We start from the raw sequence: 23,442 nt of genomic DNA, 5'->3' as shown, positions 1-23,442 counted from the left end.
TTTATAATTGAAGATAATGTTGATGATGAAGTTGAAAAATATTACCTAGCCAATTCCATTACTGATATAACTACTGTTTGTAGGTTTGGAATCATACTTGAAAAGATAAAAACTGTCATTAATGATGATACAAGATACACAAAAGGATGCCTGAATATGAGGACCCAGAAGTGCTATGCAGTCAGGCCAAACATCAATGAATTCCTTGATATAGCTCGTAGAACATACACAGAGATTGTAGATGACATAGCAGGTATTTCATGATTGATGATTAATAGGAATATATTGCACCTGTTATATAGAACCATAAAATTGTACAAAAATATATAGAGCTAACTTTCTAATGAAGAGAAGGCAAGTATTTTTATTGTAATTTGATTTTGTCATTGATAAAAAAGAGTTGAGGTACATTTGAAATTAGGGTTGCCATACATTTCAGTTTTCCCAGACACAACCTCTTCTTGGTCTTCTAGTCTCTGTCCTGGCAGATTTTTGAAATATGAACAAATGCCCATGATTTTTCCTTGCTTGTCCTTTTTCAAGACATTTTGAGGACATTACACTTGTTATTTATAAATGTTAGATATTCAAAGTAGAAAGAAACTACTCCCCTCCCCATCCAGCTCTCCCTTCCCCCTGGCAGTGTCCTCTATTTGGGAACTTGAAATATGGTAACCCTATTTGAAATGTACTTTGAGATTTTCCATTTGTAGATAAAAACTGTAATTAAATAAAATGATGAATAATTATTTTGGGATTTTAAAAAGTAAAAAGATTGCTTCATTTATTGTGCCACCAAAAAAACAAGCTGTATATGAATCAAAGATATTGTAATCTTTCCATTTAAAACCTATGGTTTGCACCTACAATGCAGTGCATCTAAATTCAGTTCGAAGTGTTGAAACAATATTATTTCAAATAAAATTTTCTGGTACAGAAATTTAGTTTTATCATCTGCTGATACTTTACAAACACAAATACTTTGTTTTTAATATTTTAACTAGTTTGAATCTGTGGGCTATGATTTAACTGTGCTATTAAGAATTGTGTAAAACCACTTTCTTGATATTATTTTAAAGCCAAAATGAATAAAATCAATTTTGGAAAAATGCCTCTATTCTTTGAGTATAACCGTTTTAGATAAAGTGTCTAAAGTTGATGAAAAAGATTGTCTTTTTCTGAATGGCTCCTATCACATTTCTGAGCAGACAAGATTGTTCTTTTAGTTCACCCTTTAACAAGCAAGAATGACAAATAGCCCATGTGAATAGTAGAATTTTTAACACCAATAGTATACTATAGATTGTTTTGAAGTTCCTGTTAGTTTTGTAGCTTACAGTCGACATCACACAGAGTGAACATCAAGAGTTTAATTGTTCTCTTGCTTTCCAAAATTTTCCTTACATGGCTGCTAAGACCCAGAGAAATGTAGGCAGGGAGGAGCTCTCTCTCCCTCCTGATGGTTACTGCAGTCCAGTTTCACTGCAGCCCACATGTTTACAGCAAAAGAGCTCCTTTTCTCCTTTCCCTGTTACCATGCTAAGTGCTGAGGAAGCAAATGCTGACACTGGAGCACTGAGTGCCTCCAGGACCCAGGTGTCCAACACAGCCCATCTTCTCTACCCAACCTTTTGCTGGCCTGAGTCTCTGGTGGTAGCAACAGTGGGAGGTGGTGCCAGCTCAGTGAGGTGTGTGAATGCCAGGGAAACCCCATTCAACAGCATCCTTCTTTTCTCCCCACACAGTAGTACAACATCAGTATTTTTCCTCATCTACCCAGACACCCACACATGCCTGTACCCCACCCAGCAAAATTCAGAATTCCCACCACTTAGCAGCACCTTTCCTCCTGCCCCCTAATAGTCCCCTGCATCTATCACCCTCCCACTTTGCTCCAGGTGGGCGGGTTGGGGTTATGGTTTAGAATTGCAAAAGATTGTGAACTGTGGAGTGAGTGGGAAAAGATTGAGAGCCCCAGATCTAAGAGTTACAGTTACCTGTTGAGAAAGCAGGGTAAAACACCACTGGCATGAAAGTGGATTCATCTGAAGCTTACTCCTCTGAGAAATCTTCCTTTCCAGCAGAAGGACAACCCACCCCTGAGATCCCCATGACAACATATGAATATCTTTAAAAAGAGGCTATGAATTCTCATATTCTCACCTGGCACTTTTTGTCCACTAGTTTTATAAAGCTAGTGCTCTTATTTGAATGGTTTACTGAGCTCTTTCACCTCCACACAAGCCCCCTTTCAAGGTCCTAACAAGGCTATCTAATTTACTGGAATTGGTATCTAGATATCTGCATGATGCCTTTACTACTCAGATAACACAGTGAGTTTTATAGTATGTTAGACAATATTTCAATTATGGCTGATTTTTTCCCCATACTACTTAGGAATGATAACACAGCTTGCAGAAAAATACAGCCTACCTTTGAAGATGAGTTTCAGCTCTGCTCGTGGATTTTTTATCCAAATGAATGCAGAGTGTGCAGCATTACCTAATGGTCAGCTACCTTCAGAATTTACAAAGGTATGTGTTCTGGACATGTTTTGTCATGAAATTAATTACTTCAGTGATATTACATAATAAATGAGGATAGAATTTATTTAACCCATATTCTTTTATACAATGTATTAGACATCTATATGTGCTATCTTATGTGTCAGATAATATGAAATGTTACAAGGTTGCTATCATTCTAATATTTGCATTTTGTTTCTTGTCTTTTCATGCTATTTTATTTAGGAAAAGTGAAATAAGGTAACAGTTTTGTCACTTGCTTTCCAGATTGTTCCTACTTTGTTTCTGGAAATCTTTCTTTATGTGCATTTATTTGAGATGTATTACTTTAAGGTTGAATTTCCTTACAGATCACTAAAATGAAAAATGCATATAGCTTTACTTCAGCAGACTTAATTAAAATGAATGAAAGGTGCCAGGAGTCTTTGAGAGAAATTTATCACATGACCTACTTGTAAGAACATTTCAAACTCTTTAATATTTGTGTTAACTTGATTTATTTGCCATATTAACAACTAGTTGTGAGATTTTTCTCATATATTTTCATTGTTAAATTGTGTCTTTATAAAAGCACTCCAGATTGTAGAGAGAGAGTGTTCGTCATGAGAGAGTACATTAAAAGGCTAAATCTACATTATCCTGAATTATTATTAAAATGTATAGGGATTTATTCATAAAAAAGAAGAGTATACATCACATTTAGTAAACTTTTTGTAGAGTATTATCAACACAAAATGACATGAATATAGCACTTTGGCAATGTGTAGCCATTATTTATATTAAGTATGCCTTTCATTTTAAGTAGAATTACCTTCAGTTTTTCCATAAATTATGCTTATAAAGGGACCAAAGGGCATATATTGTTCTCTTTTCTTCTAGATTACAAAAGCTAACATAGGCTATTTTTGGTGATCATGTGAACCCATTTTAAACATGAACAACTCAAGAAACTGAAGAGTCACACTTTTTGGAGGACAATAGAACGCCATTGGTTCCAAAGCTGTATTTTTAGAGTCAATTTTGCACATGCAGCTCCCTTTCAAGCCAGTGGGAGTTGTATCTGCACATCTGATGGCAGAATTTGGCCTAGAATTTGTTCCCCGATAACTTACTACACTTTAGAAATGCCCATGTTTACAAATCTCTATGGCATTTATGAAATGTCTGTCTTCCTAGTGTCTAAGTATCATATTGACATTATTTTTTATGGATATTAGGAAAAACTTTTTCACTAGGAGGGTGGTGAAGCACTGGAATGCGTTACCTAGGGAGGTGGTGGAATCTCCTTCCTTTGAAGTTTTTAAGGTCAGGCTTGACAAAGCCCTGGCTGGGATGATTTAGTTGGGGATTAGTCCTGCTTTGAGCAGGGGGTTGGACTAGATGACCTCCTGAGGTCCCTTCCAACCCTGATATTCTATGATTCTATGATTATGAGCTTAATAATTGCCTTATTGCTGTAAATTGTGTAAAGCAATAAAATGTAGTAGTGTACAGTAACTAATTCAGAGCTGTCTGCTTGCAGGATAGTATGTAAACTACTGGGTGAAATTTATGAACATATCCATTGCCTATACAAACTCTCTGACACTGTGTCAATGTTGGATATGTTGCTGTCATTTGCCCATGCCTGCACTCTTTCTGACTACGGTAAGTTTCTTTCTAAAAGATGGTAAATATTAATAAAAATGCGGGTAAAGTTATTCCCCTGTCCCCCAATGTTTATATAATAATACCACCAGGTCTAGTTTGTGGCTCTTGTATTTATCTCAATGTATGAATTACTTTTATAGCTTCAATTTTCCTACTTTTCTTTCCGTTTTTATTCATGTATTCCCCCATTTGCTGCTGAATACAGTCTTGGCATGTTAATTTGAGGATGCAGGGCTAAGATGTTATTTTTTTTGTAACAGATCATGAGGACTCGTATAAAAGATGTAATCTCTACCTGAAAACAGCCCATTAATTCCTCCAAGTATACTGTCTTTGCTGATTTCATAGCTACATGGGAATATCATTTCTGATTCTTCCACTCTTGCTCATGTTGAATAATCCCTTCTTTGTGAATAGTCCTTGTCATGGGGTGACTGGCCTTTTAGAGAGAATTAAGGACAGTCTACCCATGACTAAGGTTGGTAAGCCAGCCTTGGTGGTTAATTGGTGGACTGGGAGCTAATCAATTACCCAGGTGGCTGATTACTGCTCAATTAGGGGAGCACCTGACTTTAATAAAATTACCAGAACTCAGTATGGAGAGGAGGTCAGCAAGGAGCATTGCTGGGGAAAAAAGACTCCTGATGACAGGAGACAGCAGGCAATAGAAAATGGGGCGTGTGACCACTCTGTGATGGGATAGACAAATGGTACCTGAACCTTAGTTCCAGGGAGAAGAACTGGATCATATTTTTATGCTATGTTAGCTAAAGCACTGGCAAGAGTTCTACCCAAGCTCCAGTGAGAACTGAGAAGCTGAAGGTGGTACCTCCAGCTCTGGGGAGGAAGACCGAGGGTTATTTTATGTAAACAGCAGAAAGACTGTTCTGAACAGTACTCTAGCTCCAGGACTAGGAGCCTCATGATGCAGGCAAGATACAGAACTAGAGGGGTCCCCCAAATCTGGAGCTAGGAGTAGGATTAAGGGCTCAAGTGGAAGGTCTTTCTCTGTTTGGGATATTTATTTCTGTTAATTAAAGGGAAATGCTTTAAGGCAAGCTTGTTTTGACTTATTTTGTAGATACAGGTTGGAGGAAACTGAGGCAGCGCCTTGTAGTGCTATGCCTGGCAGAGGAGTGAAGCCCCCAACTCAAGCAGCAAGACATTATTCAACAAGAGAAAGAGTAACAGACTCAGAGCTCTGCATGAGTGATTCTTATTTTATTTAAATATCTAACTTTTTAATAATTGCCATAGGTTTTTTGTATTTAGTGCTTAACATTTCTTATAATTTTTTCTTGGTTTAGTTCGTCCAGAATTTACTGATACCTTAGCAATCAAGCAGGGGTGGCATCCCATTCTTGAAAAAATATCTATGGAAAAACCTGTTTCTAATAATACTTACATCACAGAAGGCAGCAATTTTATCATTATTACAGGACCAAATATGAGTGGAAAATCAACTTACCTGAAACAGATTGCTCTCTGTCAAATTATGGCACAGATTGGTGAGCAACAGTTTACCTTATAAGTATTCTTTTGAACTGCTCGTATTGTTTTCTACGGAAAATGTCATTATTTACTAAGTGGAAAAATGTGTTTCTAAAAATAAGATGAGATTTTATCTGTGTATTAAACAAGGCCAGTTTTTAGCTATAGTGTTACTACCAGTGATAACATAAGATAACTTGTACTTTTATTTTATTTTGCAGGTTCTTATGTCCCAGCAGAATATTCTTCTTTTAGAATTGCTGAGCAAATTTTCACTAGAATTGGTATGGATGATGATATAGAAACAAATTCATCAACATTCATGAAGGAAATGAAAGAGGTACAGGTTTAAATATTTTAGTATCAAGGGCCCTAATTAACATTAAGCTGGTACAGTTTACATTGGTTTATGGATCTATATTTCATTGGCATTGAAGCACTTCTATTTTAGATGAGCACATGTCAGGGATAGTGTAGGAGTACTTGGTCCTGCCTCAGCACAGCGGCTGGACTAGGTGACCACTCAAGGTCCCTTCCAGCCCTACATTTCTATGATTCTGTGTACAAACAAAGCAGTCAAAGACAACTTGGCTTCTTTATCTCTCTTCCATATTGTATATCATGAGGAGAGCAGCATCTTTTAGAAACGTAGGTCCCAGGCCATGTAGGGATTTACAGGTCAAATCCAGCATCAGAAAATCAACTCAGGAACTAATAGGCTGTCACTATCAAGCATAGAACGTAATACAGTCTTACGTGTTATGTGAATCACAATCTTAATGTGATTATGGGGAAAACAAACCTTTACTTAACAAGTGAATTTTGCATCAGCTTCAGTTTCCACATGAATTTAAGATGCATCCCCATATAGAGTTCACTACAGTAGTCCAGTCTTGAGGTGATGCATCTGAAAGAAATGTTAACTACCAGATGGCTGTTTGTAGAGTGAAAGAAAACTGTCTGGATGTTGCTGCTGTATGATCCACTAGTTGCTGCTCAGAGAGTAACCAGAGGCAGGTGATGACAACCTTTACCATGTAGTGTCCACTGCTAAAGCACAACCAATATTGTCAAATGGGCATCCAAACATCACCCAGTGAAGTCCCAGATTGAACAGCAATGGAAATAGTTACTCTGCAAAAACTGACTCCATCCAGAGCCACTTAAGAGAACCATAGACCCAGCTCTATAAATTTGCCAATTGAATGTTTGGAGGTATTTCCCAGCCTACAAGTGACCAGCTAGCTCATGTTACTTGAGACATGATTAACGTCAGTGCCCTGCAAGAAACTCAAGAACCATGCTGCCATATTGCTGGCTACAATCTCATCACCCACCTCCATCACCCAAAACACAGCCTTGCTACGTGCATCAAGCACAGCATTGAGGATTATGACATAATAGTTGCTAGGAGCAACTCTGGAACCTTCATCATCTCAGTAAGAATCAGCAAGATAAGAGTGTTTTAATGCAGGGGAGGGCAAACTTTTTGGCCTGAGGGCCACATTGGGTTTCCAAAATTGTTTGGAGGGCTGGTTAGGGGAGGCTGTGCCTCCCCAAACAGCGAGGGGTGGCCTGGCCCCCACCCCCTATCTGACACCCCCTGCCCCCGGACTCCTGCCCCATCCAACTCCCCCAGTTCCCTGTCCCCTGACAGCCCCCCAGGACCCCTGCCCCATCTACCTCTCCCAGAACACCCTGCCCTGACTGCCCCATCCAACACCTCCTCTCATTCCTGATTTCCCCCCTCACCCCGGGACCCCTGTCCTCTGACCGCCTCTGGAACCCCTGCCCCTGACTGCTCCCCACCGCCGTATCCAGCCCCCCCCCCTGACTGCCCCCCCCGGACCCCTGCCCTCTATCTAACCTCCCCCCGCTCCCTGCCCCCTTACTGCGCTGCCTGGAGCACCGGTGGCTGGCAGCGCTACAGCCGCGGTGCCCAGAGCACCAGGACAGGCAGCCATGCCGCCCAGCTGGAGCCAGCCACGGCACCGCGCAGCACAGAGCACCGGGTCAGGCCGCAGCTCTGCAGCTGTGCTGTCTGGCACGAGCTCACTGCCCCGCTGCCCAGAGCATTGCGCCGGCGGCGCAATGAGCTGAGGCTGTGGGGGAGGGGGGACAGCAGGGGAGGGGCTGGGGGCTAGCCTCCCCGGTCAGGAGCTCAGGGGCCAGGGAGGACGGTCCCGGGGGCCGTAGTTTGCCCACCTCTGGTTTAACGTGTATAAACCACTGAATACAGACTGTCTTCTCCCTCATTACCCACACTCCATCGCCTGGCTTATATGTATGTCATTGATTTCAGTAGCCACCACACAATGTGGGGCTATGCTAGTAACGATACTGCAGGTGAGGCACTTGTGGAATTATCATCAAATGAAGACACATACCTTCTTTTCTATGCGAAAGAGAGAGGCACTTTTCATTCTGCTCCCTGGAACAGAGACTGCAATCCAGATCGCTGTTTCATCACCGAAGACCAGTTGAATATGTCTAGCACTACTCTTGCTACTTCCCACACAGCTAGCGTCGACTGGTGATAATCCACATTGGGTTTGAACTCCAGTAGTCATGTCATTACCCAAATGGCAATAGAAGTTTCAAAGGGAAATTGGCCAGGATTCACTGCAGCAATTGAGGCCACCATTGACGCAGTTCCACTGAAGCCTGGAAATTTCAGTTGTTTCAGCAAGCTTATCCAAATAGCTGCAAGAAAAAACATCTCTCACAGCAATCAGAATCGATATACCCCATACTGGAAACCAGAAACAAAAAGGCTATTACGGATGAACCAAATAAATACAATTGCAGAAACACTTATTATGAACTCAAATGTACTGGGGGAAAAATCAACTAAGCATAAAGTGTGCAGAGAGCTCTGATACATAGTCAGCTCACTACCTATCCCCAATCTCCCTATCATTTCCCTTCACCAAGGAAGAGGTGAATAACCTTGGAAGAATATTTCTTGTATTGGCAGCCAAACGAAAGTCCACTAAAGGTCTGTCTACATTGCATATTCCTTTGAACAGTCTGTAGCATACATATACTACCTGCCCCTCTCCTGCCAGCACAGGTTTAAATAGCAGCGTAAAGGGTGAGGTACTGTTTAGGTGAATGTAGTAAAGACATGCCTGAAGCTTGTGAGTATGTACCCTACATGGCTCTCTCCTTACCCAAGCAGTGACTCCCCCATCTACACTGCTATTTTTAGCAGTGTCGTGTCCTGCAACTGCCTCCCCCCGGCTGGAGTTTTTCCCAGTTGCAGGGAAAGATTCCAGTAGCGGGAAAAGGCTCCACTGCTGGAGCGTTGCCCTGCCACAGGAGCTGCTGGAGCCTTTGTCCCCATGTAAGACTCCAGCACCAGGGAGCTACACCTACCACACATGTGGTGTGCAGTGTAGACATGTGCTGACACCACAGTTTTAGGCTATCATCTAAACAATCGAAAAGCTAGGGCAGAGCTGCACATGGACTTCTGTGACTAGTAGATAAGACTACAAAATGTCTTGATGTGATGTTAGACCAAAGCCTCACATTCCACTAGCACCTGAAAAATATCTATGACAAAATAAAGATGTGTGTAAACCCCATCCATAAGCTGTCAGCAGCAAGCTGGGGAGTCGATGCAAAAACTCTACAAACCTCTTTGAAGAGGGGAGGGATAGCTCAGGGGTTTGAGCATTGGCCTGCTAAACCCAGGGTTGTGAGTTCAATCCTTGAGGGGGCCATTTAAGGATCTGGGGCAAAAATTGGGGATTGGTCCTGCTTTGAGCAGGGGGTTGGACTAGATGACCTTTTGAGGTCCCTTCCAACCCTGATATTCTATGATTCTATGATTCTTCACTAGCCTTTGTCTACTCTGCCACAGAATACTGCTGACCCATCTAGACACATCATTTGTCAATTCTCAATTAAACACCATCATGCAGGTCATCACAGGCATAGTAAAATCAATGCCACAACCATGGCTTCCCATACTGGCACATATCAACCCACTCCAAATTTGTTGCTGTATGAGGGAACAAGGATTTTCCAATATATGAATACCTAAATAATATATCAAGATTCCAACTCAAATCCAGAAATCTTTTTTGGCTTGCAGCGCAGGAGTTCGAAGACTTGGGGTTCTCCCACAAAGATCAATGGTGAGCAAGGTGAAAGGGCTCCATACAAACACGTTATCAAGGACTCAACTGAACAACCCACTGGCTTTTCACTCACATGGAAAATATGCTCCACTTTGAACTGAATGTGCACATCACATGGCAGATTTGCCTCTGTCCTCCATGAATGGGGACTGATACACAATCCTACTTGTGAGTGCAGAAACAGATTTCAAACTATGAAACGCCTTATCAACCAGTGTCCCAAATGATCATATATCAGTGGTATTTCTTCCATCTACTCTGTGTCACCTGAAGCAATCAATTGGATTGCCAACTTAGATCTGGACATCTAACGATGCTGTTTTTAAGCCATATGAAAGAAGAGTTTAATCAGACCTCCATATTGCAAACAGGTATTAGTAACTAGCACAACTGGACTTCTCAGGAAGCAGGGCAGAAAAATAATACCAGTAAGTTGTTTTTTAAAACTTTTCTAAAATAGGCTTTTAATAAAATAAGGTAGAAAAACCCACAACCATCCTTTTCTCTACCTGTTGCTCCTTTCTACAACTCCCTTAAAATTTTCTATCTTGCCTGCCATCTTCTGTTTTTTTCTTCAAGATTTTCAATGTGAGTTATGGCCTTTAAGACCTGCTCCCGAACCAGCAAGCTGGAGATGAGCAGGAAGTTCTAAGAATTATTCATAATAGCTTTTCTATAAATCATGTCACAGTTTTAAGTCCAAAATCTCTGAAACCATTCCAACAGGAGTAGAAATCACTGTTCCATTGGACATTACTCTTGATGTTTCATTAGGTATTGTACCTTAAATTATTGTTGGGCCATATCTGACTGTTGCCAGTACTCCACCCCTGAGATCTGATTTTGAGGAAAAATTACATATTTAGAGATAAAGAGGTAAACAGTTTTGTGGCAGGATGTTTAGTTTGTTTTAAAATGTCAGCTGTTTGGAAGCTGCTCAGAGGTGAAAGCCATGGATCTTCTGACAGGATTTTGTTCTTTGTTGTGTTTTTCTTTGTCTTCAGTGGACTTTTTGTTGGCTTGTTTGGTTTTTTGGGAGAGGGAGGGAGGGGGTATTTAAAAATTTACTGCTAGAGATAACAAAGTATTGTTTTTCTTAGATAACGTATATCATACAAAATGCTAATGACAAATCACTCATCATAATTGATGAACTTGGCAGAGGTACCAGTACTGAAGAAGGTATTGGCATTTGTTATTCAGTGTGTGAATATCTACTGAGTCTGAAGGTATTTTTTATATTTTTTAATCATTAGTCTCTGCAATTTGTAATTGTTTTCTCATGCAGCCTTAAAATGGTACTAAATAAAAACATTTTCTCATGCTCCAGTCTTCATTTTATGGACAATTCTGATCTAAATAATACGGATACACTTACTGGGATATATGGATAGATAAGAAATTGATCAATAGATAAGAATACTTCCTGCCCTTCTAGTCCTTGTCCTATCCTTACCCCATCCCATTCCAACCACAGGATTATCCCTTGAACACACTCCTTCTAACCCTTGGCTCCATTCATGTTCATTCCTGTTCTTTCCGTTGGCGAAGACTTTGCCTTGGCTTTTACAGCTTTGCAGTGACTATACCAAGAATGAGACTAACAACAATATCCCTAAAGCAGTTGTATGGTAATTTAATATATTTTTGAAACGGCTTTAAAACTGCCTGTAACTGGAGCTTTCTTTACTATTTTGCTATAATCTTGCCCATGTTTACAGTACCAAAGAAATAGATCTCTTCATTAAATTTAATATTTTTTAGTAATTTCAGGACATTTTTTCAAAGCAATGCATGTAGGTTTAGCCATCAGTGAAAGTCATATTGCTAAATTCCTGTACCCACTTTGAAAATATATATTTTAACCTTATTTTGCTTAAGTATAATGAATTATGAAGGATTACTTAATATGTTATAATATTTCCATTTCTGTTGCCTAATTTAGGCATTTACTCTATTTGCTACACATTTCCTGGAACTATGTCATATAGATGCTTTATATCCCAATGTGGAAAACAACCATTTTGAAGTACAACATGTGAGAAGTAGTGCTGGAAATAAGGAAAAAATTACTTATACTTACATACTTTCGAAAGGACACACAGAGGAAAAAAACTATGGTAATGGACTTCAGTATTAATATTAATAACTTATTAAAAAGTACATAAGATATATCAAACTATTAGGGTCTAACATTCCTACTGTCCACTGACAGATCACTCCATATTGTAAATCATTTTTTATATAGTAACTGTTACATACAGGTTCAGCAGTGGCCTAGAAGAACTTCATCACACCATTGAAGATACCATCGCATGGCTAGATGACTATGCACCGCTAAATAAATAAACAGGTTAAAATACTGCTCCAGTTAATTTTGTATTTTAAATAGTTGTGTAATAAGGTAGTATTTTGTGTCCACAGTATGAAAAACTTGATTGTCTAATAAAATGATCTTTCTGCTCTCGGACTTCACCTGGAATCTTCAACTAGTTGAGGACACAGTGACCTGAGATGAGTCACTCTGAGCACATAATAGCTGTACTGAGTGCTCTGCATTGATTTCCTGTTTGATTATGGGAGCAATTCAAAGTGCTGTGTGATAGTCTTAAATGGATGCCTGCACATTCAAGACTTATCTGAGAGCTGCCTCTTTTGTCTTTGCTCATATAGGATGAAATAAAAAAGTTAACTAAAAGCTGTACCCATTTAGCTCATCCTAAATGAATGAAGGCTGTATTAAAAATGACAAATTAATGTTCATAGATGTGTGCCTCCATTTATTTATTCAGAGGCACTTTTTATCCTTTGAAATATCAAAACAGTGTTCTTGGGAAAGTGGGTTCATTTGTCCTTTAAATTTAATATAAACTGTAGTGAAGCAGCCTGTGTAACAGATTAAAACATTTTATTTATGTCTCATTGTCATCCATTCATTTCTTTATAGACCCATAATCCTTTGGGGAGTGAAAAGAATCCACATAATGTTTCTGAGGGCCGGTCTACACTACCCCTTATGTTGATATAACTTATGTCACTCAGGGATGTAAAAAAGACACCGTCCTGAGCGATGCAAGTTACACGGACCTAAGTGCTGGTGTGTGGGCAGCCGTACATCAGCAGGAGATGCTCTTCTGCCAACATAGTTACCACCTCTCGTGGAGGTGGAGTAATTATGCTGACAGGAGAGCTCTCTCCTGTTGACATAGTGTGTCTTCACCAGACATGCTGCAGTGGAGCAGCTGCATCTAGTGGAGACTAGCTATAAATGCTAGATTCTGTAGTTGGCTGTTGTATTTAGTTGTATTTAGCTGACTTAATCAATAGGGAGTTGTCTCACAACACACAATTTGTACAAGTCTGAGATAGCTGAAGACTATAAATTATTCGAGTTAAAATTAGAATTAATTAAATATAAAATGTTCCTTCTAGGCCTTTATCAAAATTTCACTGCTAATTTGCCTCACATTGGTAACACAAGGCCAGTTTTGGGGATTTTTCGCAAGATGAATTATACATAGATTTATAGGACTGGAAGAATTCATGCATGTCCCCTGCAGATTTCTTTACTTCCCTGCAGAAAAATGACTTTCTGACAGGGAAGAGCAGTCACGCACCACTCCCGAGCTGTGCATGTACATTGTTTCAGGAACCCAGAGCAGCCCGCAGAGAGGTAAATCACCACAGGCCTGGGGACACCCCAGCCAGTGGCTTCTACCCTGAGCCAGGATCAGCTGCTAGTCCTGGCTGGGCTGGAAGCAGGAGAGGATGGGACTTCCTCTTCCCCTAAAAGGAGTGGGTGGGGCTGTATCAGACCCACCCCCAGAAACCTCCCCCAGCTGCAGGAAACTCAGCATCCTCCCCTGCTTCCTGCTCCCATTGCTCCTCAGCTGCGGGGGTGGGGGGGAGGGTCACTGTATGGGGAGCTGCTCCCCCATCCACCCAAACCCTGTGCATCTGGACCTCCCATACCCAGATACCCCTGCCCAGCTTGACTCTCACTCAGAACCACCCCTGGCCTTTCATAACCTGAACCCCATCCCATTGAAGCTCAACCCCTGCATCTGGAGGCCCCCTGCACCCAGAACCCCTGCCTCTGGACCCCCACCCCTGCACCCAGACCACCCCCAGTGAGCTCCCTGCACTCAAGCCTCCATCCTGATGAACCTGAGTCCCCACATCCAGACCCCCATGCCACTGACCCCCAACTAGCTGCACCCAGACCTCCAACTCACCAAGCCCCACTCCCCAAAACCCAGACCCCCCTGGTAAGACCCCCACACCCAGACCCCTCTGCTGATCCCCAACCATTCCCATTGCCCCTGCACCTGGAAGCCCCCCAGTGAGCCTCTGTTTATCCAGATCCCCTCACACCTAGACCCCCAACTGAGCTGCCTGTACCCAGATTGTCCCACACAGAATCCTCTCACTCCACAGCTGGATCCCCCCACAGTGAGCCCCTCCACACTTGGATCCTGCCTGCCCCACACCTGGTATGCCTGGCACAGAGGGGCAGGCCTAGGTCTTGTGCTGTGTGAGGGTCAGGTGCAGCCTCGCCACTGAGTCCATGTCCCAGGGGGTGGGGAGGCTGCAGGGTGATCTCCCACCTTTGTACAGCCAGTGGCCTGTGCTTCCCACTGTCATGCTATAGCATCTGGATTTATTTATTGACAAATAAAACTTACAGAATTTTTGGAGAATTTTAAAATGTGTGCAGAATTTTTAATATTTTAGTGCAGAATGCCCTCAGGAGTAGTGTTCAATTGAGGCACCTGGTCTGCCAGCTTCACGGGGGAATTTAAGGACTCCTAGGAGCTTTGCTTTTTCCTCTCAGCTTTCAGAGGAGGAAGAAGCATGCAGCCCAGCTATTGAAAATAGAAGCTTTTCAGCAGCTGTTAGATTGGGTTAGGCCCCAAGTTCTTCTGGACCAGTTAAGGGATGGAGGAAGAATCAAACATCACAGTCTTGGGAGCAGGACAGGCACCAGTGATACTCTGTCCCTCTTCCCAAAGATAAATGGCTCATCAGGTGAGACACTGGAAAAAACAGTCTTAATCATTTTCACTGACCCTGGAAACCGACCTCCCAGACTCTGATCTCCACCTTGTTTTCCTCACTGGAGTAAGGCTCCTTCTGTTTAGGGTTAAAACCAGGATGTCCAAGATGATGTCCTGAGCCCATACAAATGTATGGCTGAGAGTACTGATCACCGTTACAGATTTCCTGGGACATTATCGCAGGAAGGATAAACCTGAGAAAATCTGGACAGGTGGCAACCCTACTTTTGTTCCACACCGAGCTCTTCTCTCTTCCCTATTGGATCAGACTTAAGTGAAGGCTGCTAAACCCACTTCCCAACTTTTGTTCTCTAATCCTCTTAATGAGGGATTCTTCTTCCTATTCTGTAGACTTTGCCCCTCCTTCAGTAATGGAAAAAGAGCTGCCTATTCTCAGCCCTAGTATTATAGCTGATGCATCTTAGCATAAGCAGTCAGCTTGTGTCAGAATAGCTATTTTGAATACATAGAATATGTTTTATAGCAGGCATCACCAGAGATCCTGAGTAACTTGATTTAATCCTTGCTCCTTATAAGTCAGACTGCTAGGAAAATTACTGAGTTCAGATACAGAGGAGAGGAAACTTATAGGGGAATGAAATAAAAATTCTTTTTGAAAAAAATAATTTTAGAGTGACATTTTGATTAAGGTAAGCATTCATTCTGGCACAGAGAGTAAAGGACTACTTTATATTTTTTATGTTTAGGATTAAAAGCTGCAGAAGTTTCTTCTCTACCACCATCAGTAATTTTGGATGCAAAGGAGATCACAACTCATATTGCTAGACAAATTTTGGTATGTAGTAGTAATTTGCAGTAGTTAATTTATAGTCTTATAAAACACAAACCTCCAATATATTCTCATGTATTGTCTATTGTTTTATAAAATGTAAGTAGCTCAATGATATATTACAGAGATGTAGAAGTATGGCACATAAAAATTAGATCTAATTATACACGGATTATTGGGAATTTTTAAAGAAAATCAGTTTTACTTTTAACAAATTTGCTAATAAAATTACTATGAGAAAGGGAGAGAAGGATTTTATTTTATTCTTTTCAAAAAGCTTCTTTATTCCATGAACAGTTGCAAAAAAAAATTTGTAATTTATTTATATAACCTTTGTAACATTTCACCAGAATTTTACAGACTAAGAAGCTGTTCGTAGGATAGATTTCAAACGGATTGCTCAGTTCATTCTGGTGTTAGGTCAAGAAACTAGACATTATGTTTTTGGGAGTGGTTTTAATGGGGTTTATTGAAGATCACTGTCAAATGACAACACAGAGCTCTGTCATTACCATCAAGAAGTACTAGATATAGTCCTAGATAGAATCTGCAAATGGTACATCAGCAGACACAGAACTGGGACAGGCAGAAAACAGCCTTCTACTACTTCAATAAATGAATATCTGTGTTCACATTTTAATGTATGTGTTTGTTTTTAAGAACAGCAAAAGCAAAGAACCACTCCTGAGACATTAAGACAGAGGGCTGTATACCATCTAGCAACAAGGCTGGTTCAGACTGCAAGGAACTCTCGATTGGATGCAGTTAGTTTGCGAATATTCTTGAAAGGCCTGAGAAAAAAGTATGAAGCTGATTGTCCTGTGTCTGGACAAGCACAAACTGAAGATGGACAGTAATTTATAGCTTACATTGATGGACTAATTTATTTGGTGAGGGCCTAAATATTAATTTTCTGTATCACTGACGTAATTTTTTTTATTTTTTAAAATAGTTGATTCTCATCATAAATTATATTCACTACTGAAGCACCACATTTACTATATGTGGGTATAAATAGTTATTCCTCTGAAGAATTTTTTTGGAGCAAATTTTAAACAGAAGCATTTATTTTGTATAAATAGTATAACTATGAAAGAATTATTTTTCCATAAGACTCTTGATATGTCAGTGATGACCAAAAGTCCCTATGTGCTTTTTTCTGAAGAGATTGAGGGCAGGAGGCCCCACTCCATTTTGCTAGAGACTGGTGGAGACACTACTCCAAACCTTCTCTAGCAACAGAGAGTGGTGAGTAGGTTTATTTCAAAATAGAAAATTAACCCTTTTACAGAGTCTGTCAGTACATCTTTCCACACCCCTGGAGCTGGATTAAATACTTTTAAAATGCATGGCCCCATGCATGGAGAGAAGGAATGGACCAAACCAAAGAAAGGGAGGTTGTGGTAGGCAGATAACTTATTTGCTCTTCCTCGATATAACTCCCTGGCAAATAAGGAGGTGTTGTTTTGGCCTTCCACCAAATGACACCTGTCTGTGGAATAGGTCAGTCAACAGACTGCAAAGCCAGCATCCTTGGCCTTTTTTACAGAAAATTACACATACATTGACATGGTTAAGCCTTTAGCATAACTGATGCCTGAACATTAAAGGAATGTCATGAACATTAAAACTACATTTGACTGAACATGCTTTTCATGTACCACAGCTACAGGTGACGTCTAAGATTACTTCTTTATATTTATGACAAAGACTGGAGAAAGTATTATTTCAGCTCTGTCTTTTTGGGTTTTTTTTTTTGCGCACTTGAGAACACTTCAGTCGTTTCACTCATATGTAGATGGCTAGTTTCTCTGTCTAGTCTCATGCAGTGATATATATACACATCACCTGCTAGCCAGAGGCAGGGCATTTACCACACCTCTGGAAATAATTTTGGCTTAAGGTGGCCAAATTGAAGGTCCAGTCACATCTCTGAGTTGGGGCCAGTGAGGATCTCCCTCCACCTCAGTGGGAGCTCCAGGAGGAATTCCCTTTAATCTTGTGCCTATCTTCTCTTTAAGTAACCATGTGGGGGCACAGTCTAGCCCAGGAGCGGACAAACCTTTTGGCCTGAGGGCCACATTGGGTTTTCAAAATTGTATGGAGGGCCAGTTAGGGGAGGCTGTGTCTCCCCAAACAGCCAGGTATGGCCCTGCCCCCACATCTTATCCGAACCCCCGAACCCCCCGCCCCCTGACAGCTCCCCCAGGACTCCTGCCCCATCCAACCCCCACCGTCCCCTGACGGCCCCCCTGGGACTCCTACCACATCCACCACCCCCTGCTCCCTGTCCCCTGACCACCCCTGGACTCCCCACCCCTGACTGCCTCCTGCCACCCCATCCAACCCCCCTCTCCTTCCTGACTGCCTCCCCCAGGGACCTCTGCCCCATCCAACCCCCCTGTTCCCCACCCTCTGCCCACCCCGACCCCATCCGCACCCCCGCCCACTGACCAACCCCCGCAACTCCCTTGCCCTCTATCCAGCCTCCCTGCCCCCTTACTGCGCTGCCTGGAGCACCAGTGGCTGGCGGTGCGACAGCTGTGCCACCCAGAGCACCGGGTCAGGCCGCGGCTCTGCAACTGCGCTGCCCGGCCGCCCAGAGCGTTGTGCCACACAAGGCTGTGGGGGAGGGGGAACAGCAGGGGCGAGGCTGGGGACTAGCCTCCCAGGCCAGGAACTCAGGGGCCGGGCAGGAGGGTCCCATGGGCCGTAGTTTGCCCACCTCTGGTCTAGCCTATAAAAAGTTAGTTAAACCCTTCATAGTTTAAGGGTTTATTAAGTGTTTGTGTAATATTTAATAAATAGCCTTTTCTAAATTACAGTAGTTTACTTTTTTCTTGGGCATATTTTATTTTCACATATTTCAAAAATATCAAGGGAAAACAAAAACTTTTTAAACTCAGTCTCCAAGGTTTCCTTTTCAAGAGTGTCTCCTGCCATAGCTGTGTCGATTACAAAGAGAAATGAAAGACACAGCATTTTGGCTGAAGGCAGTTTGCAGCAAAGACTTCACAATCCTCAATTCCCCAGGGGCTTCCAATGATTTTACATTGATTTTTAAATCAGTTGAAAACACCACCAATACATTTTTTCTCCAATGTTTTTCCTTCCTTTTTTGGATTATTATTATTCAGAGAGCACCCTCGGGTTGCAGGGGCTGAGAAGAACCTTTCTGTAATTGCGCCTCATGGCTGCCAGGGTCCACTGTGGCATCAGACACAGGAATGGAAACCAGGGAAACTCTCACCTGTACTCAAAATCTTCCTGCATTATTGCTTCCTCATGTGCTCCTGTCGTAGAATCAGTTTCACAGGTAGTGTTAGTCTATAAAGTATAACTTTTTAGCCATAACTGAACGTTTTTATTCCAAGGTGAACACACAGAATTTGAGGGAAAATTACGCAGTTCCTGAGGGAGGAGAGAGTGAAGGGAAAAGGCAGTTAGGGAAGAGCTAGTGACCTCCGCGTCTGTTTTTTTTTTTTTCTTCTTATAAGGTTGCAGACAGTTTATGCAAAGGTCACTGCAGACACAGAGTCAAGGTCTCTAACATGACAAACCCAGTCTTATCTCCATGGCCTTTCAGAATGATTAAAACTGGTTTTAGTCAATCCTGTCTCTAACCCTATAAGCCACGCTCCTTTTCCAGAACCAGAGGTAGACTCCAGGATTCCTGATCACCAGTATTCTACTGCTAACTAGGAAATAGTTGCATAACCACTGGGAAAATACAGGTTAAGTCCTCCGCCACTGGGTGTTCTACAAACGGGCTGTTACTTCTGTAGCTCAATAGTAAGGGTTTAAGATAGGAATCTGAAGATCAGGAAGTTCAAACCCTGTGTGGGAGGATTGAATAGTTACATATGCTTCATACATATGGAGAGACCACTGCTTTAAAACAGATTTTATACTTTAAAACTATGTTGTGCTGCACACTATGATTTGAATCACCAAAATGCATGTGTTTTGTTTCTGGAAAGAAAGTCTCCTAAAACAGGTTTCTTTCAAAAGGGGAGGTTTGTTCTCATAGCTTTCCCAATAGAGCATCCCTTTTATGCTCATGATTTTTCCATGTATGAACTGTTTTGAATTTGTTTCTAAAACATTTTTTTCCCATTAGACACACAGTATTCTCAGGAGAAGACTTTCCAGACCTCACATTTAAATCTGGTTGGTAAAAATGCGTAGATGATGAGCCTTAGTGCACTGAGCTACCATACCAACAATAGAGTGTAGCCATGGTGACATGGGCAGCCGGAGGAGCTAGCTGCGCTGAGAATGTGCCTAGTGTCTTAGACAGAAACATACCCAGTCGAAGAAGCTAGCCCCTCCGACTGCTATGACTGCACTCTGTTCTTAGCATGCTAGCTTAATCAGAGCTAGCACAAGTATGTCTCCTCGAGCTGGGAATTACACCCCAGCTCAAAGTGCAGACATACTTTTAGAAGAATGATTTCAGCCTTTTCCTTCTTCCTCCCTCACTCCAAGTATCAAAACACTTTCTTTGTGCATGTTTTATGTGTAGACGCATAAAATTACAATCCCATAATTTCCTGGGGTCCATCTCTGGCCATTTTGCTCCATTTCCATGCAACTCGGTTCAAGGTGGGTAGGGTGGAGAGAAATGGTGTTTTTGTTCCCTCTCTGGCTGTAGCCCGGGCAGTACAGTAGGTAAGTGCTATGTAAGGTCAGGGGTAGGGAGAGACTTACCACTTTCAAATCAAATATACAAATAGGAAACTCTGAGGAGTGTTGAGCACTGCTGCAGGAGAGGGACAAAGGTAGCTCTGAGTCTGTGCTCTCCCAGTCCTAGGGCTGCTTTATGCCAGGCTAGTCCCATGGTACATGTAAGAAGAGCCTATTCTAATTGCTTTGGCTGCCTGTTGCTCCAAAGGGCCACTATGGCAGCCCAGAATTGCCAGGGTTCAGAATGCCTTAGCCAATCCCCTTGCACTCTAAAAGCCGATGTAGTGTATCTACCACACTCATTGATTTCCCTGATGCTGGCAGGATCCTCCTGCAGCCAAGTAAGGCAGCGTTAGGACAGCTTTGCGCTGATGGAGCTGCACTGATGCTGGTGAAAGTCTGGCACATGGTGTCGTGCACATACAGATTAATTCACATAATTAACAGCAGGAAAAAGGAAGTTGTTCACACAGCGCACAGTCAACCTGTGGAACTCCTTGCCTGAGGAGGTTGTGAAGTCTCGGACTATAACATGGTTTAAAAGAGAACTAGATAAATTCATGGAGGTTAAGTCCATTAATGGCTATTAGCCAGGATGGGTAAGAAATGGTGTCCCTAGCCTCTTGTTTGTCAGAGGGTGGAGATGGATGGCAGGAGAGAGATCACTTGATCATTACCTGTTAGGTTCACTCCCTTTAGGGCACCTGGCATTGGCCACTGTCGGTAGACAGGGTACTGGGCTGGATGGACCTTTAGGCTGACCCAGTATGGCCATTCTTATGTTCTTATGCATTTGAGTACAAAAACACAGGAGAAAAAAAAAGTTTGGCCTGATGTGAAATGACAAGTAAGTTGTCCTTTATTTAATGACTCCTCTGGGTTTTGAGCAGTGGGTGAAATTTATCAAGATTATATTCATTTTCCAATTTCCTACTAACCATAGCTCTTCTGTATGTGCTGTGTAAATTCCAGCCATGATTTGACCTGTTATTTCTCTTTTCAACTTCTTATAATTTAGAATTGAAGATGGATCTGGAAACCTTAATGCGGGGATAAAGTATGAAATGCAAGATTTTGAAACATAGGGTAAATGTCTTTGGTATTAGCAGTGGTGGATTAGCCACTGGGCCAGTGGGGCCCATGCCCAGGGCCCCCAGCCAGTTGGGGGCCCCAGAAAAATTGGCGACCCTGCACCCTGACCCGCTCCACCCAGCATTTCTGCCTGCCTGGTGATGTATTAAGAGGGGGTGGGCTCTGAGGGTTCTCATTGTGTGTGTGGTGGAGAGAGGGAGGGTCTCTTGGAGTCCTGGTGCAGGGAATGAAGTTGGGAGGGAGGTTATGGGGCCTCATGATGAAGAGGTAAGTTCGGAGAGGAGGAGAGATATGGGCCTTGAAATGTAGGGGTGGGGTGGGGAGAGGGAATAGAAGAGAGAGAAAGGGAAGCCTGAGGATTTTGTGGTGCAAGGGGATCCACCTCCAACAATGAATGGTTGTAATTTCATTATTTTGCTCAGGAAAAAATTAGGTAATCACTATTGTCCCTCTGCTTTCACAAACAGGAGAGGAAGGTATTTTAACATGATTTTTGCTATTAATTTAGCAACTTCAGGAGTAATTTAAATCAATTAAGCCCACAAGTTTGATTCATACTTGGTATTTCTGTTAACACAAAATGCAATAGTGCTCTTTTCAAATATGATAAACTACCAGAAAGTGTTTCCTAACAGGTAAAGTTGCATAATACAATTTTATGTTAATGGAAATATAAATTCACATTTTCGAATGCTTTTAAAACCTTCCCAGCTTAACTCCTCTGTGTACCATTTAACTCATTTCTAGTTTTTATATGACATTCTTATAATAATTAAATAGCAATGTGTTCATAGCATTTGTACCATCCCAGATGTACTGCGGTGAATGGAGAAAGGGAACAATTTCTCTGTTGGTCTTGAATTTGTTCATGTAGTTATGTTTATGGATTAGACCCTCCCTAACACAATTACACTGAATAGATTAAACAAATACCAATCTTAAGCAATGGCAATATGGTACATTACAGGCTTACAGCTATAAATGTTAATAATACCATCTCTCATACAGACATTAAAAGTTTCTCATTTTGTATTAAGCTACTGTGTGAAATGCAGTTGTCTTGTACTGCTAAAATAAAGTGATTGTATTATTAGCATTAGAAAAGATGTAAATTACTAGATTCTGTTTAGGGACCATAAGATCTCTATCTGTGATTATTTTATGCTTGCTCCTATTACAAATTGCAAGGATCCTGGATATAATTTTTTAGCTAAATTATTGACCAATATTTATTTTGCCTGCATAACAAAAAATCCATAAATTAATTTGCCTGTTAGCAAGACTAATGGTAAATGGGCATCTTAAAGTTGGCTTTTAATTGTTTATTGTAGATAGCTCAACAAATTCAAATTACAGTTAGTATATAGTGTTGACTTTAATGCTCCAAATTTAACCTTTACTATACTTAATATGTGGTACACTTTATTATATAGGCTTGTTTTTAAGGCTGCAGACCTATAATGAAAATTGCTTCTGGTTGAAACTTGATTAGATTTTTACCCATATGAATGGGTTTTTTGTTTATAAATTCGAAATATATAGGTTTACTACATATACAGCTCAGTGAAATAAGCACATCTTCCATCTGCTTACCTGACCATTCATAAGTTTGATGTGGCTATTAGTTTTAAGTATATATATGGTCACCACTGGGAGAACCAAAGACTTATCACAGAGGATTTTGCCAGCTGTTAATTTGAGCACCTGGCATCTACCCCAGATCCTAAATGGTTCTGGAACTCACGTTGCTATTGGAAAAAATGACTCCATATCACTTTCTATTTTATACAAATTAAAATAAAATCCAGAAAACATACTGAACTTTTAATTTTGAGCATACGAGCAGTCCCACTGAGTTCACTGAGACTCCCTACATGCTTAAAGTTCAGCACGCACTTAAACGTTTAGCAGGAGCAGGGCCAACGTGAAGAAGAAAGATTTTTATGAAAGAAGGGTTTCTTCTCTATTTTGGAAGGGACATTTGAAAATAGGAAGTAAATCTT

General features: G+C 41.3%; 1 protein-coding gene across 1 annotated transcript in view; it reads left to right on the top strand.

Annotated features, from left to right (window-relative positions):
* Nucleotides 1–16,576, top strand: part of MSH4 (mutS homolog 4) — a 54,382-nt gene extending 37,806 nt beyond the window's left edge. Inside the window, exons 11-20 of the mRNA XM_073357309.2 lie at nucleotides 84–253; nucleotides 2,398–2,534; nucleotides 2,876–2,979; nucleotides 4,048–4,172; nucleotides 5,483–5,683; nucleotides 5,888–6,006; nucleotides 10,915–11,043; nucleotides 11,760–11,934; nucleotides 15,579–15,667; nucleotides 16,327–16,576. Of these exons, the coding sequence (XP_073213410.2) occupies nucleotides 84–253; nucleotides 2,398–2,534; nucleotides 2,876–2,979; nucleotides 4,048–4,172; nucleotides 5,483–5,683; nucleotides 5,888–6,006; nucleotides 10,915–11,043; nucleotides 11,760–11,934; nucleotides 15,579–15,667; nucleotides 16,327–16,518 (1,441 nt within the window). The 3' untranslated portion in view covers nucleotides 16,519–16,576. The remainder of the gene's footprint in view (nucleotides 1–83; nucleotides 254–2,397; nucleotides 2,535–2,875; nucleotides 2,980–4,047; nucleotides 4,173–5,482; nucleotides 5,684–5,887; nucleotides 6,007–10,914; nucleotides 11,044–11,759; nucleotides 11,935–15,578; nucleotides 15,668–16,326) is intronic.
* Nucleotides 16,577–23,442: the final 6,866 nt, after the last annotated feature.

Source organism: Lepidochelys kempii, chromosome 8 (assembly GCF_965140285.1).
Source record: "Lepidochelys kempii isolate rLepKem1 chromosome 8, rLepKem1.hap1, whole genome shotgun sequence".
Taxonomy (NCBI): domain Eukaryota; kingdom Metazoa; phylum Chordata; order Testudines; family Cheloniidae; genus Lepidochelys; species Lepidochelys kempii.
This window is presented reverse-complemented; position numbering and strand designations above follow the sequence as displayed.